The 15,136-nt window shown below is 40.2% G+C and overlaps 1 protein-coding gene across 1 annotated transcript in view; it reads right to left on the bottom strand.

The window, feature by feature from the left end:
- The window catches only part of macrod1 (mono-ADP ribosylhydrolase 1), a 273,972-nt gene that overhangs the window by 10,155 nt on the left and 248,681 nt on the right, over positions 1 to 15,136 (bottom strand). The window contains exons 8-9 of the mRNA XM_054739144.2: positions 10,828 to 10,858; positions 4,270 to 4,343 (exon numbers count right to left, since the gene is read on the bottom strand). Of these exons, the coding sequence (XP_054595119.2) occupies positions 4,270 to 4,343; positions 10,828 to 10,858 (105 nt within the window). The remainder of the gene's footprint in view (positions 1 to 4,269; positions 4,344 to 10,827; positions 10,859 to 15,136) is intronic.

The raw sequence follows: 15,136 nt of genomic DNA, 5'->3' as shown, positions 1-15,136 counted from the left end.
CATATAAAAGTGGTGAGAATGGAGCACTGACAAGAGCACGGCAGGAATATTATTATTACAGTAACATGTGTTGGAGCCAGACTTGGCTGCAGGAACGTATTCCTGACAGAGGCACAGCTCGTCACAGCTGTTCACTAAAGCCAAAAATCACTTTTTAAACTTTTATTCTCGTTAACAGATATTTTCTTCAGTATTGTTTTGCTGCAACACTGCATTTGCCTTTTGAAAATTAAAAAAAATAAAATTTCAAACTAAACTTGGAAAGGAGTGCAGGTACTGCCTGAAACATACATCAACTTTCTTTAAAGAACCTGCATCATTATATTTTACACCTTCCAGGGAAAAGACGGGCACAATATAAGATAAATGACTATTGTTGGCACTATTGAGATGCCATATATTATAAAATATAAGTTATTATTGCGAGCCATTTTTTCAACTCAAAGATAAGACAGTTGGATTTGATGAAATCTCGCCTTCCTTTGTGTGAATTCCACAATAGTACACAGCTGCACACCCATAGATTCATACCCAATCCTGTCCCACCCAGGGGGCGGGCTTAGCAAAAATAAATAAATAAATAAATAGACGTTTCCCTTACATTACATTACCGTACAGGGAAAGACTGCCTCTTTTGTGGAACTCTAAAACAAATCATGCATAAATCCTGAAAAAAGGGAAAACTCTGGATTGCCACTTTAAAGGTATGGGATCATTCGTTAAAATAATACATTTGCAGTGGTCTCTAGTAAGAAATAATACCTTGTATGTCATACTCTGGGCAAACAAAGCTCTGGTGAACTGGTTTCAGGAAGTATAGGTGAGCCACATCAGAGTAAAGGTTCAGACGACAGGATTTGGAGCCTTATTTCCTTATATTTGGACATCTCGCCTCGGGTTGGATAACAGCAACACAACTCTCCCACTGGCTCCATTTGCTTTGCAATGTTGATGTTTTATCAATAACACAAGCGTGATGGAGTTCTGTTGTGTGGTGAAGCTGCTAGTGCTAATGATTAGCGTCTACTAGCTGTGACGTTCCCTGCTGTTTCTTGGACGCTAAACCAACATCAGCCTTCCCCGTTGTGAGTCAAGATGGGTGAGTCCATGAATGTTAAGTGACAGTGTGAAGTAGATCTGTCAGGCTTTTCTAATCCTAGACTTTCATCGTCTGTTTTCTATCAGAGGTTATGCAATCCACCATTAAACCAAGAAGAAGGAAATCAGGTTTGATATCGCTGTTTGATGTCATATATGCTGTTGTTCCTCTCCACTGCCAGGATTAAAGCCATGAAAAACACACAGCTCCACTTCTGGAATGATGCTGAGAGTAAATAAGCCATTAGGTCACTTGTATTGACGTAATCTTCATAGATATGAAGGCTTGCAGCAAAAATCTAACCCAATCCTATCTTTAGAGGCGTGGCGCTTCTGGGACACACCTGAAAATTGCCGCATCGCGGCTGGTTTGAATCACCCCCATAGACTCTAACAGATTCTATTTGAAGCTGTGACTTTCCGCTGCCATTCTGCGCCGCTGATGCTTCCAGTGTGCGTAGGGGTAAGACCATATCGGTGTATTAGACATCCCTATTAATCTCTTAAGTCCACTCCCCTTCAGCTCAGTTTACGGTAAAGTTTTAAAATTACAGGTTTATCTTCAATAATAAAGCTTAGGTTGTTGTTACATAATCAAAACTGAAATTAGAGGACAGTTGGCACACAGGCCAAGCAGCTACAAGCATAAAAACCCTGAAAAGCTACGAGAATAACGCTGATTATCCTCTGGCACCTGTCAGGCTGCAGGTGGTGAAGTATTAAAGATAAAAGGTTAGAAACAGAAAAATGAGTAAAGCTTAGGATCTGAACCACTTTAAATAGCTAAATTGTACAGAGATGTAAGACTTTCCAATGGGTTTTTATTTTACCTTCGCCTATCACTTCATCATCACTTTATTTAACTTAGAAATCCTTTTGAAAAGTGAAAATCTGCCTCCAGGGTGTTCAGAAGGAAGAACTAAAACAAAATAATCAGCCCTGCGCACATGCACTTAAAAGAAAACGAAGCCCAGAAAACTGGAATCACATCTAATCTAAAAGAACATGAAGCATCTGAATATTTAATCTTAACAGCCTGGTCACAAAATATCAGAAATCAATAGAGTACAGCGTTTGCCACTGAGTCAGAAAGCATCTGAGGAAGAATCTGATTATTTAACCTTCTTTTTCTAAGTTCAGGACAAATGGCAGACAGTGAGGGATAAAGGAACAGAACCAAGAGACTCACCATTTATACCCAAAACTGTAAATCTGCAAAAGAAAATGTGCTTTGTCTTTTATTCCTGATCAGCAAACCTTAAAATATTATGAAAAATATCAGTTTTTCTGCACCCATGAGGATATATTTTAGTTTCTGAAGTGACTACAAACTCAAAACGATCCTGGATTAAAAATACCTTCTTCAGTGAGCCGTTCAGATTCTCGGGGGATTTCTGCAGATGAGGAAAATGGAAGTATTTGAAAATAAAGTTGCTAGCTAAGCTGTTTTTGTGCTAGCGGGAGCTCTTATGCTAGGTACAGAAAGCTTTATCATAAGATAATAACAAGCTTTAAAGGATTATTGGTTGTAATTTGTGCTCAGACTTATGTTTGTATTTGTGTTGCCTGTTTTACCAACCTCTACACACACACACACACACACACACACACACACACACACACATGCAAGCACATACAGAGTTGAACAATAGGTAGGTTTGACACTGCTCCTACACAAAAAATACCTTTTTAGATACGACTTTTGAACAGAAACTTTGTTCATTGGATTCAAAAGTTGGTATTTCTTAATATTTGGAGGTGATTAACTCATAATGGTGTTTTCCAGGAAGTACTTTAAGTTAATTTCAACCCAATCACTGAAGAGATGACTTTTGCCTTTCTTGATCTTTGTGGATTAAAAGTAGCAAACCCGCTCAACTTTTATAACTAATAAAATGAAATATTTAAATTAAACTAATGAGGGAAATAAAAGCCCAAACAACACAAACTTGGATGACAAAGCTTTGGGGCTCTGACCCATCTGCTGATAAAAAACTGCAGACATGGCCTCTGAGCAGCTGCAAAATAGACAGAATGAACCTTCCTGTTGGAATGAAACAAATTAGAATATGTAACTATAAAGCTCACAAGCTGCCTTGGGTTTTGCTTTCCTAATTTCATTTAGCTGGCATTTAAAAAAGAAGCGAGTCATTTTTTTATTGCCTTTGATGCGGAGTGTTGGCTGGCCGCCCCTTGTCTTGAGTCCATTTGGTGTCTTACTGTGTCCGTAATTTTCAAACTTATTTCCTACATTACAGCCCTGAAAGCAAGAGCAAAGCACAACAAAACACACAATAAAGCATCTTAAACAGAGGGGGTTAAATTAAAGAAGAAAACACATTTTTCTCCTGTGAACACTCTTGCTTTATATGCATGCAAATCAACCCCAAATCTCAATTATTTACAACATTTTTTCTTGTTTTTCACACTGTAAAAAACCACAGCGAGACTAAATGTGAGCAGAATCTCGATAGGTGCTGCGTTGATTTATCTTTTCACAATGTTCAAGGATTTCTTTGGATTGTGTGGTGAGACATACGTGTTTTATATGTTGATTTGTTTTGCTCACAGTGGCTGACGGCATCGGTTGGCTCGTATTGCTACAGAGCCTCTGGAGATGCCGGCGCTAACAATAACAACGACAACACCCTCTGTGAGAGGAGATGCAGCAAGGTGGTTACAAAAACAGAAAGAGACAGAGAAGAGGAGAGAGTGTGAGGGTGGAAAGTAAAGGAGGAAGGAGGGAGGGAGGAGAACATAGAGCATGCAAAACCACTGATTGGAAAGTTTTCGATCTCTTCTTTACCTCCTTCTCTCCCTTCAAGACATCTATTCCATCATTTAGTCTTTTCTCCGCTTGTCGTTTCTCCAGGGGAAGAGAGTGTGTGCATGTGTGTGGTTTATTTTGTGTTAGTCGGGTTTAGTCCCGCAAGGAGCCAATTAAAGCGCAGACTTGGCCATGAGGATGAGGCAGAACTTGGGAGTGTGAGTTTAAATGTGTGTGTGTTTTCTCAATGCACCTTCTTGCAAAACAAAAAACAACAGCTGTGAAAGGAATAATACCTGGAGGAAATGGCAGGGAAAAATTGCCAATCACACACACACACACACACACACACACACACACACACACACACACACACACACACACACACACACACGGTTACTCACCTTGTCATGATGTGCATCAAGAAACTCCCTTACGGCTGCTAGTGCCTCGTGAACCGCCTGTTCAGGTGGATATCCTGGACACAAACACACGATATCAAGAAAATGTACACTCTGCTCGCGAGAACAGGTGCAGCGACAGATCAGTGTCGTAGCATCGGGCCGCTGTCTGTTCTTTTTTTTCTTTTCCAGACAGGCTAGTGTTTTTCTTTCTACAACTCTAACAGTCTGCTCTCAGTTTTCTCACTCCGTCTCATCTCGACACCACAAATCCAGCGAGGTACAGACACAACACACTTGTTGGTAAAGAGCTGACTTCCAGAGGAGGACTGTGGGCAGAGAACAGCTGAGAGCTTCTACTGCTGGAAGAGAAAACTAGGAGCATTCATCATCTGGCCCCAACCAGCATGTACTCCATGTGATTAACCAGTACTTAATTCTGTAAGTCAGTGGGGGCCTGAGCGTGCTGCTGGTAGAGATGGACCAGTTAAGATTTTAATGGCTGACTCCAAGTTCAGATGTTAGTATAAATCTGATTTCTGTCTAAGAACAATCAACAGCAACACAAAGATATATATTAGATACACCCACAAACGTCTTTAAAACAGAATGTGCCTTTTGATCACAGAACAATATTTTCTACAAGACTTCAATTTGAAGTTCTTGTTCACTGAAACTGTGTAAGACTTGTTCCTTTTTTTAGATCAAATCGTTCACATGCATGCTGAATGTGAAGCTTTTCTCCAGTCCTCATCACCTGCGTTAGCTGCAAAAAGAAAATGGTCAGAAAAAAGCCAGTCTCTTCTACCTCACGTAGAAAAATTAGCATTCATGGACTCACCCATATATTGCCCACTACAGAGTCCAGACCTTAAAGTGATGGTGTGTATTTTCCCTGGCGATAGGGAGCAGTACAGTACATACCTAAATCACTGCAAGCAAGCTGCGGTTTTCAGTTCAAGTAAGACCTTACCAACAGATGGCCATTAAGGCCAAAAATCGTGACACAATGTTGGATCTAGTACTTCATTAGATCGTTCAACCACCAGCAAAATGACAAGCCCATCAGACTCCCTTTCATCGAGTCGCAACGAGCGAAGACGTAAATGTGTAGGTATCTGCAGGTTTAAGGGAGCAAAATTTAAGACTTTTAAAAACCCTTTTTAAGGCCACTTTGACCAAATTTAAACTATTTTTAAATTAAAATTAAGCTATAATTTCCAGCTATCACCTGGAACTGGTGCTAACCACGTCGTGAACGTGGGATTAGCCATCCAGTTACCATTAAACTTGCACTTCCCCATGACGCAAGCTCCCACTAGCTTAATCAGCTAATGTGCTCATTTAAAATCGCCTCCTTTCACAACCAACTGAATGTGTACGGTTCTACTTAGGCCAATCTCATACACAAAAAATGCTGAACGCTAACTAGAAATTCATGAAAATTTTATAGAAATAAAATAATCTTGTTTATTGGGTCTTTGGTCATTTAAGACCTTTGGAAACTGTATTTAAGGATTATTTGTAATTTTTAAGGATTTTTACTGCCTTAAATTTGGAAAAGCAAATTTAAGACTCTTTAAGGACCCGCGGATACCCTGCGTAAAATGTTTATGAATGGGGAAAGATTTCAGCATTTTGCAAGCTAAGCCTAACATGTTTTACTAGCAGACATTTCTATTACTTTCTTTTGTTTAGACGAAATTACCCCAATGACAAAAAATTACTCATTTCAGGTTAGTTTTACACCATATCTTCGTGACTGTCGCTAGTTAAAAAAATAATAAATAAGCATAACGATAAATGTTGTTACCTGTTGAGCAGAAACCATGTGACCTTGGCATGACTCCTCAGACTTTGATGGTCCTTAAGTTGACTCCATCGAGAGAATGCAATGCTGAAGTTAACTCAAGTTTCCTGGGGGCGTTGCTGCTTGGCTTAGTTTTCTTTGACTTACAACCATGTGGAAAGTATATGTGTGATCTGCTATTTCACACAGTGAATAGCTACACCTAGCCGCTGGCCTTCAGGTGTTAATAGAACTCTTCATTTAAACTTTTGGTAGAGGGCTTGTCTACAGATCAGTAAATGTGTTTTGTCCACATGGGCTTGCATAGAAGGAAACATGGCATCTAATATGGTGTCCCCCAGAGACTTAGGGTGTTTCTCAATGTCAAGGAACCTTGCCTTGATGGCTTGGTCCGTCCCCGGTTGCTGGGGAGATACGTCATCAGGAACATCAAGGTGTGTTCCAATGTTCATGTGCTACGGAGGCTTCTGTTCTCCGTTTGTTAGCCATTTAGCTAGCTGATCTAGGATTGGAGGTGTCCTGTAGCCTGGTCTTGGTCAAAAATTTCCCAGAATACAGCGCAGCATTTTCCAAAGGATGATGAATCAGGAGCCAGCAGCAGCTACTTCGGGGGAAATTTTCCAGTTTAAATGTAAGCCAACAAATTGAAGCTGTCGGGTTGATTTCTAAAATGTTTTTTTTTTAGATCCAAAGCAGTTTTCTATGGTTGGTTAGTCGCTTAGTAGTTGCAGCTTCGGCGGTTAGCAGGTAGTAACTCGCTTACATATTAGACATAGCTAGAGGCTGACTGATATATCGAGCCGATACATTCAACTTTCACTATATCGGCCATCGGCCAAAATCATTTTTAAAAGACGATTAAATAAATAAATAAATAAATAAACAAATAAACAAATAAATCAGGCACCTGTGTGGCCAACTGCCACCACTACTAGATTGAAGAAAGGACCCAAAGGACCCAAAGGACCCCAACAAACCATTTAAAAAAATGTTTTGAGTTAGTTTTTTATTTGGAGTTCAATAAATATTAAGAGATTTATTGACTTATTTAATTTATAATGCACAAAATGAGTGTTCAGATGTATTTCACAATCAATGTGCTGCTATAACGTATATGTGTGCATATACATACTGTATATATATATGTGTGTGTATGTGTACTGTGTATATATATATATATATATATATATATATATATATATATATATATATATATATATATACAGTGGGGCAAAAAAGTATTTAGTCAGCCACCGATTGTGCAAGTTCTCCCACTTAAAAGATGACAGAGGTCAGTAATTTTCATCATAGGTACACTTCAACTGTGAGAGACAGAATGTGAAAATAAAAATCCATGAATTCTCATGGCAGGACTTTTAAAGAATTTATTTGTAAATCAGGGTGGAAAATAAGTATTTGGTCAATAACAAAATTTAAACTCAGTACTTTGTAACATAACCTCTGTTGGCAATAACAGAGGTCAAACGATTACTATAGGTCTTTACCAGGTTTGCACACACAGTAGCTGGTATTTTGGCCCATTCCTCCAAGTGATGTTTTGAGGCTGTCGCCGAGCAACACGGACTTTCAACTCCCTCCACAGATTTTCTATGGGGTTGAGGTCTGGAGACTGGCTAGGCCACTCCAGGACTTTCAAATGCTTCTTACAGAGCCACTCCTTTGTTGCCCGGGCGGTGTGTTTGGGATCATTGTCGTGTTGGAAGACCCAGCCACGTTTCATCTTCAAAGCTTTCACTGATGGAAGGAGGTTTTGGCTCAGAATCTCACGATACATGGCCCCATTCATTCTGTCCTTAACACGGATCAGTCGTCCTGTCCCCTTAGCAGAAAAACAGCCCCAAAGCATGATGTTCCCACCCCCATGCTTCACAGTAGGTATGGTGTTCTTGGGATGCAACTCAGTATTCTTCTTCCTCCAAACACGACGAGTTGAGTTTATACCAAAAAGTTCTACTTTGGTTTCATCTGACCACATGACATTCTCCCAATCCTCTGCTGTATCATCCATGTGCTCTCTGGCAAACTTCAGACGGGCCTGGACATACACTGGCTTCAGCAGCGGAACACGTCTGGCACTGCAGGATTTGATTCCCTGCCGTTGTAGTGTGTTACTGATGGTGACCTTTGTTACTGTGGTCCCAGCTCTCTGCAGGTCATTCACCAGGTCCCCCCGTGTGGTTCTGGGATTCTTGCTCACCGTTCTCATGATCATTTTGACCCCACGGGATGAGATCTTGCGTGGAGCCCCAGATCGAGGGAGATTATCAGTGGTCTTGTATGTCTTCCATTTTCTGATAATTGCTCCCACAGTTGATTTTTTCACACCAAGCTGCTTGCCTATTGTAGATTCACTCTTCCCAGTCTGGTGCAGGTCTACAATTCTTTTCCTGGTGTCCTTCGAAAGCTCTTTGGTCTTGGCCATAGTGGAGTTTGGAGTCTGACTGTTTGAGGCTGTGGACAGGCATCTTTTATACAGATAATGAGTTCAAACAGGTGCCATTAATACAGGTAACGAGTGGAGGACAGAAAAGCTTCTTAAAGAAGACGTTACAGGTCTGTGAGAGCCAGAGATTTTCCTTGTTTGAAGTGACCAAATACTTATTTTCCACCCTGATTTACAAATAAATTCTTTAAAAATCCTGCCATGTGAATTCATGGATTTTTTCTGTCTCTCGCAGTTGAAGTGTACCTATGATGTAAATTACTGACCTCTGTCATCATTTTAAGTGGGAGAACTTGCACAATCGGTGGCTGACTAAATGCTTTTTTGCCCCACTGTATATATATATATATATATATATATATATATATATATATATATATATATATATATATATATATATATAGTATATATCGATCTCAATAATCGGCTTTAGATATCGACCACCGGCAACAAAATTCTCTGAAAAACCAGTATTGGCATCGGCCTTAAAAAAACCCATATCAGTCGGCCTCTAGAATAACCAATATATAAACAATTTAGAAAGGAAAAGGCTCGTTATACATTTATATTGAAACTTATACTTATAAAATATAACTTTACCCATGTGTCCATGGGAGCCGCGGTCACATAAGTTTGTTCCATTTAGCCGTTTACTTTGACCTACGTAAGGACAGTGTCCTTGTAAGCAAGGCGCCTTGACATTGAGAAACACCCTTAGACCCACACGCATGTATTTTAGACTCAGTGTTTATGGTTGAGGTTTTTATGTTACAAAGCCGGCAATATTTTTCAATGACTGGGCATCACTTAATTCATTTTGAACAACATTATTGATGAATATTTCAAGAAATTAACGGTACAGACCACACTCTCACCTTAACCCCACTGAGCATCTTTGGGATGTTCTGGAGAAGGCTTTGTGAGGCGTTCCAACTCCATCTTCATCAATACAAGATCTTGTAACACATTAATGCAGCATTGAATGGAATTAAGTCTTGTGACATTGCAGAAGGTTATCCACAATGCCACAGTGATTGCGTGTCGGGGAGTGTATTTTATCAATGACTATGTTTTCTGGCTGATTTAGAGTCAGAAATTTTACTTTTAATTTTTTTATATTAGCCAAAGAAGTTATGGAAAATCCCTGTTATTGTTCAACCCCTCAGATATTTGATTAATATTTTAATTTCATTTAAGTCAACTTAGTGTAATTTTCACAACATTAAAGTGGTCAGTTTGCTTAGATCGAAATTAACACCTGATAAAAGATAATTTCAGATGAATAAATAAATATTTATCTGATGGATGAGTTAAGCAGAGCAGCCTGTGCAGGATTACAAATCACAAATCAGTTCTGCATCATTTATTGTGCAAATTCACCACAACCGTCTCTGCAAGCTAAGTTCCTTATACCACGAATGAGCAGCGATTAACTTAGATTTTGGAGATATGACCTCTGCCATGACCTAACGCACTCCTGAGGATCTGATTAGGGTAAACCCTGCTCTTATGAAGGGAAACTGCATGGACCGTGTACGAGTCAGTGCTGCAGAGTCCTTATTTGGAGAGACGGCAAACAAAGAAAAAACTTTTTTGTGATGAAAGATCCAAACAGTGGAGACATTTTCTTGACATCTTTTGTGTAGAGTTCAGACTCATCTTCTTCCTCACTGTTTATTTGTTTGTGTCTTCCTGAAGACAGGAAAACTGCTTTTATTTTCTAAAATTACGTATCCTTTTATTACACTGCAAATATCCTGACCTAGAAAACTAACAAAGAAAGACAGTGATGATGGGAAACAGGTGCAACAGGGAAAACTATATGAAAAAAATCTTATCAGGATTCTGGCCTGTTTTTATCTTATTATTGTAGCAGCAGCAGCAGAGTGGTGTCAGCCAGACCTCACACTAGAGCCACCCTGGGGTGTGTTTAAGCACTATCCTTAACTCTCTTTTCTGCCAGCGTGAAGGGGATTACAGTCAATCTGACACAATCTCCAAACTAATCTATCTTAATCTGCCGCTCATAATCCAAGGCGTTAATCCGTAAACCTCCTGCGGGTCGGAGGAGATAATGCGACGGGAGGGTCGACACTCCGGTTAAAAAAAGCAGATACTGGAAACAAGTGCGTGATGGGAGAACATGACCGGTGAAGAGAGTATTAAAACACACACACACACACACACACACACACACACACACACACACACACACACACACACACACACACACACACACACACACACACACACACACAGGAGAGGAAAGAGAAACACAAACACTGACCGTAGATTCCTGTGGAGATGCAAGGGAAAGCCTGCAGAGAAAAGAGGACAGACAGATTGGTTACAGTCTGCTGTAATTCACTTTCATCAAACACATATTTTTGTTTCACTCCACTACGAGGACACACAATACAATGTTGAGTTCCTAAAACTCTCTTTGGTAAAGACAACTTACTTGCTCTTATCTAAACCCGGTACCTGGTCATTGATTCCTGGGACAATCTCACAGCGTCTCTGCTGCACTCCAAACCTGATGGGTTTATGTGTTGAGAGCATCTTCTCCTGTTCAGTGACTCTCACTACAGTATTAATCTAAGCCAAACATGCCTCAATAAAATCACCAGAAATAAATATTGTTGCTCTTTTTTCCTGTAGATTCAAAATGTTTTTGCCAAACGGTTTCCAAATAATACCAGGCAGAATCTATTTGAAATAGATTCTAAAAAAATTAAAGAAATAAATAAAAAATAAAATTCTATCTATCTATCTATCTATCTATATATATATATATATATATATATATATATATATATATATATTGAGCAAAATTGCTAAAACCTTGAGGCAGAATCTCACCAGGCTGGTAAACTGAGAGGCCTATGATTTTCCAACATTTTTGTGAGGGATCACACATTTCTCATGAACCTTGCATCTCATTTTCAACTAGTTCAAAATGTCGTTTCTTATAAAAAAAAAAGCTGCAGATTACAACAGGAGCTGGTCTGAAACCTTTGCCATTTCCAAAATATTGTTTTTTCACTGTTGCGTCATTCCAGTTATTTATATTCAGATAAATATAGAGATACACGTGATTAAGCTGTGTTTGTGCAGTGAAGGAGTGAGGGTTGGGGTGAAAGTGATGAACTGGTAGAGTATTATTGATGTATGAAGGTTGTCTTTTTAATCCGGATATATTGTTGTTTTATTCACATAAACACCTTTGTGCTGATTTGATCATGAAAACAGCACTACATATTGAGTTAAATTTAGTTTCCAGGAACCAGAATTTGATGAAAATGTGAAAAAGTTTAGCAGGTGTTGGACAGTAAATGATGACTAAAATGAGCAGAAATCGCAGAAGAAATTGAGAAACAACTAGACAACAAGGAGAGTTGCACAACACTCGTTATTTCTGTTTGCTATGCATGCAGCTGGGTTTCCATACAACTGTTCATAAATGTGTGATGAGAACCAAATCAGTGTGATTCCAACAGGAAATGAGCCCATTAAAGAGTATCAGAAGTGAGTCATGGTTAGGACCAACCGTTACTGGACAGTGATGGTTAAGGATACTAGGAATCTAGACAAACAGCAGGTCGGTCTAGCCACGCTCCATTGTAGCCTCAGCAGGTCTACCGTTGGCTCTGCGCTCTATGTATGTAGAGCTATGATGGGCAAGCTTAGCACTATCTGTCACGATCAGAACTTGGAAGACCCGTGATGACCCCAAACACAGTAAAGTTCCTTTAAAAATACTTAAAAGGATGTGGCGTTACCAGAAGAGGGCGAGGCTGGAGACAGAGTCGGAGAGGAGGCGTGGATCAAAAACCAGAACGAGGCGAAGCAGGTAAATGGAGCAGGCTAGAGAAGGGGTCAAAGACAGGCGAGGGTCGAGATGGCAGGCAGAGTCCTAGGCAGGGGTCAGGCGTAAAAACGAGGTCCGGAGACTGTGATCAGGCAAGGTGCAAGGCTGGAAAATCTACTGACAAAGAGCGTTCAATAATCTGGCAGGGAACTGGTGGCTGGCTGGTGAATATATAGCAGGGGGAGCAGGTGAGTGAGATGAGCTGATGACAGAGTGTAGGTGATGGTAATTAAGTGGCTGAGGGCTTGATTGAGGAGGCAGAGGAGGGTGTAAGACTGGGAGTCATGACACTATCATGGTCTTTTTTATGTATTTTTTATGACGGCAGCATGGCTTTTTTAGACTTCTTTTACTTCTTCAATGGTGTATGGTGGACTAACACACTTTCTGTTGCTATGCATCCCTCACTTTTATGGCCACAGCCTTCTGTGTTTTTCTGTCTTTCTTTATGATGACCTTACTGTTTAGTCCCAGCTGTGTGTTTATTGTCTATTTCACTTTATAAAATTTGATGAAAGAGAGTGATCCTAAAATACATGAAACTCATTTTCATCATCACCATACATCCATGTAACTCCCTGTTATCCTAGATGTTGTGGACACAACAGCAACGATGTTTGTTTCTCTGATCGGTCCTAGCGCTGTCCAAATGTGTGCAGAGACAGTTTGAAAGACAACAGTAGATAATGCTGCACTACTGAGCTCTGTCTATGGGTCAAGCTCAGACTATACTGCCACTTACCCACTAGCATTGGCTCCGCTCCACTCCGCCCGCCCCAGCCTGGCCGCGTTCATTCCACACTGCCTTGGGAATGTCGACATGACTGTGCACATGGGCGGTGCCATCTTCTGTGGCTTGTGATGTCATGAGCACATCTCCAAACACGTGGGTGGGGCAAAAGAGAGCGGAGAAGTCTGCGGTGTCTCCATTAATAAACTACACCGGCCTGAGCTGTATTGCTGTTGGAGAATCTCTGACGCAGATTTTGCATCTTGCTTTGCTGTGTCTAGCAGCACTGTGTGTGTGTGTGTGTGTGTGTGTGTGTACAACTATTGTACTTAGAACAAAAACCGTTATATTCACTAATCTTCTAAAGACCGATGGGCCTTGTTAGGACCTAAACCCGGTCCTAATATGGCAGACCCCATTTTAGGCTTAGGAGTGAGGTTTAGAGGTCAAATGTGAAATGAGTTTTTGTTACAGTTTGGTTCAGGAATACACTGGTTATGGTAGGGTAAGGGTAAGGGGTTGGAATAAATGCAGTTACTAAAGTCAATACAAAGTCCTAATATGGATAGAAATACAAGATTGCATTTGTGTGTGTGTGTGTGTGTGTGTGCCTCCTTACAGCAGCAAGAGACAGATCAAAACGGCTTCAGTCAGAGGCTCGTCAACTCCCCAGCATCCAGAATGATACTGAATTGTGAATGCAGGAAGCCCCCACAGGTTGATCATATCCACCGGTCGGAGGCTCCCTCTAATGGTGCACGTGATTTTGAGCTGGCCAATCACCAAGCAGTGGGTGTGTCACCCCGGTTCGGCTGCAGACCGCCACGGGAAGAGGGCTGAAAAGACATCTGGTTGGGTTGCGAGTGGGAAAATCCAAGGCTACCTAAATGAGAACACACCCAACACGGTCCAGGCGGAGTGATGCCGATGCTAGTGTGTAAGGGCCATATATTTACATAAATAGGATGACTTGCCAGGCTAGGTTTAAGGGCCTTTCACTCTAAATTATGTACAAAAACATTTATTTAGCCAAGTTTTCTCTTTGTTTTTCATGCCAATGCAACCACACAGCTCTCGTTCCAAAGTAATTCCTTGATTGTGATTCAGCATCAGGTGATGTTTGTTTTCATTTGAACGCTCTAGGTGGTAAGCTGATTTAAGGCATTGATATCCAGGTTTTAACAAAACTCAGTGAAATCTTAACCCTTGGGTTTTATCAGCCTGATAAATCAAATGTTCGTTTAGCTGTGAGTGACACAAACCAGTTTGTTCCAGTGTGATGACAACTCGATAGATGCCAGCTGGTCTCACTGTTTACAAACTGTAGACTGATTAAAGGTGTGAAACTGCAAATGATGGTTTTTATCATCACAATGTGAAACTTTCCCAAACAAACCAGGTGAACAGAGTTGTTGGAGGAATGCCCATTCTTCTTCAGCTTTGCATTTACCGGTTTCTCACAGATAAAGAAACTTTCGGTCTGGCAGCTGAATGCCTCTAAAGACAGCTGTTGTTCAAAGGACTTCACATCTATTTTCTACAAATGCAGGACGGAGACCATGAACCACAGCTTCACCACTCTGAATCCTTTCATTTCACTGCACAGCTGTCAAATCTCTATTTTGTGACATAATGCAATGATTCACAGTCATCTTCTTTCAATGTGTAAATAGAAATCTCATATTTATTCATAAAAATATATCTGTTTAGAAAGGCTTATTGGTTCCAATGAACCAAAAACAAATGTGAGGCTTTATATGCCTAAATAACCCCTATCAAATGGGGTTTTCAGGTTTGACAACATTTTTACAGCCATGTTTCTATTTTTCTCTAAAAAACAACATTTTCTGGCTTCATGGCATCAGCTGAACCTCAACTACTGATAATCCAGCCGGTTTTAAAAGATGCATTTTTGCAACCAGTTAAAACAGCAGGAGCAGCATTAAAGTGTTTTAAAAATCTCTCTTCGTGTTTTATTCTAAAGGAGCAACAGCA

The sequence above is a fragment of the Nothobranchius furzeri genome, chromosome 1 (assembly GCF_043380555.1).
Source record: "Nothobranchius furzeri strain GRZ-AD chromosome 1, NfurGRZ-RIMD1, whole genome shotgun sequence".
Taxonomy (NCBI): Eukaryota; Metazoa; Chordata; class Actinopteri; order Cyprinodontiformes; family Nothobranchiidae; genus Nothobranchius; species Nothobranchius furzeri.
The sequence above is the reverse complement of the archived record's forward strand: the minus strand, read 5'-3'. Positions and strand labels throughout refer to the sequence as shown.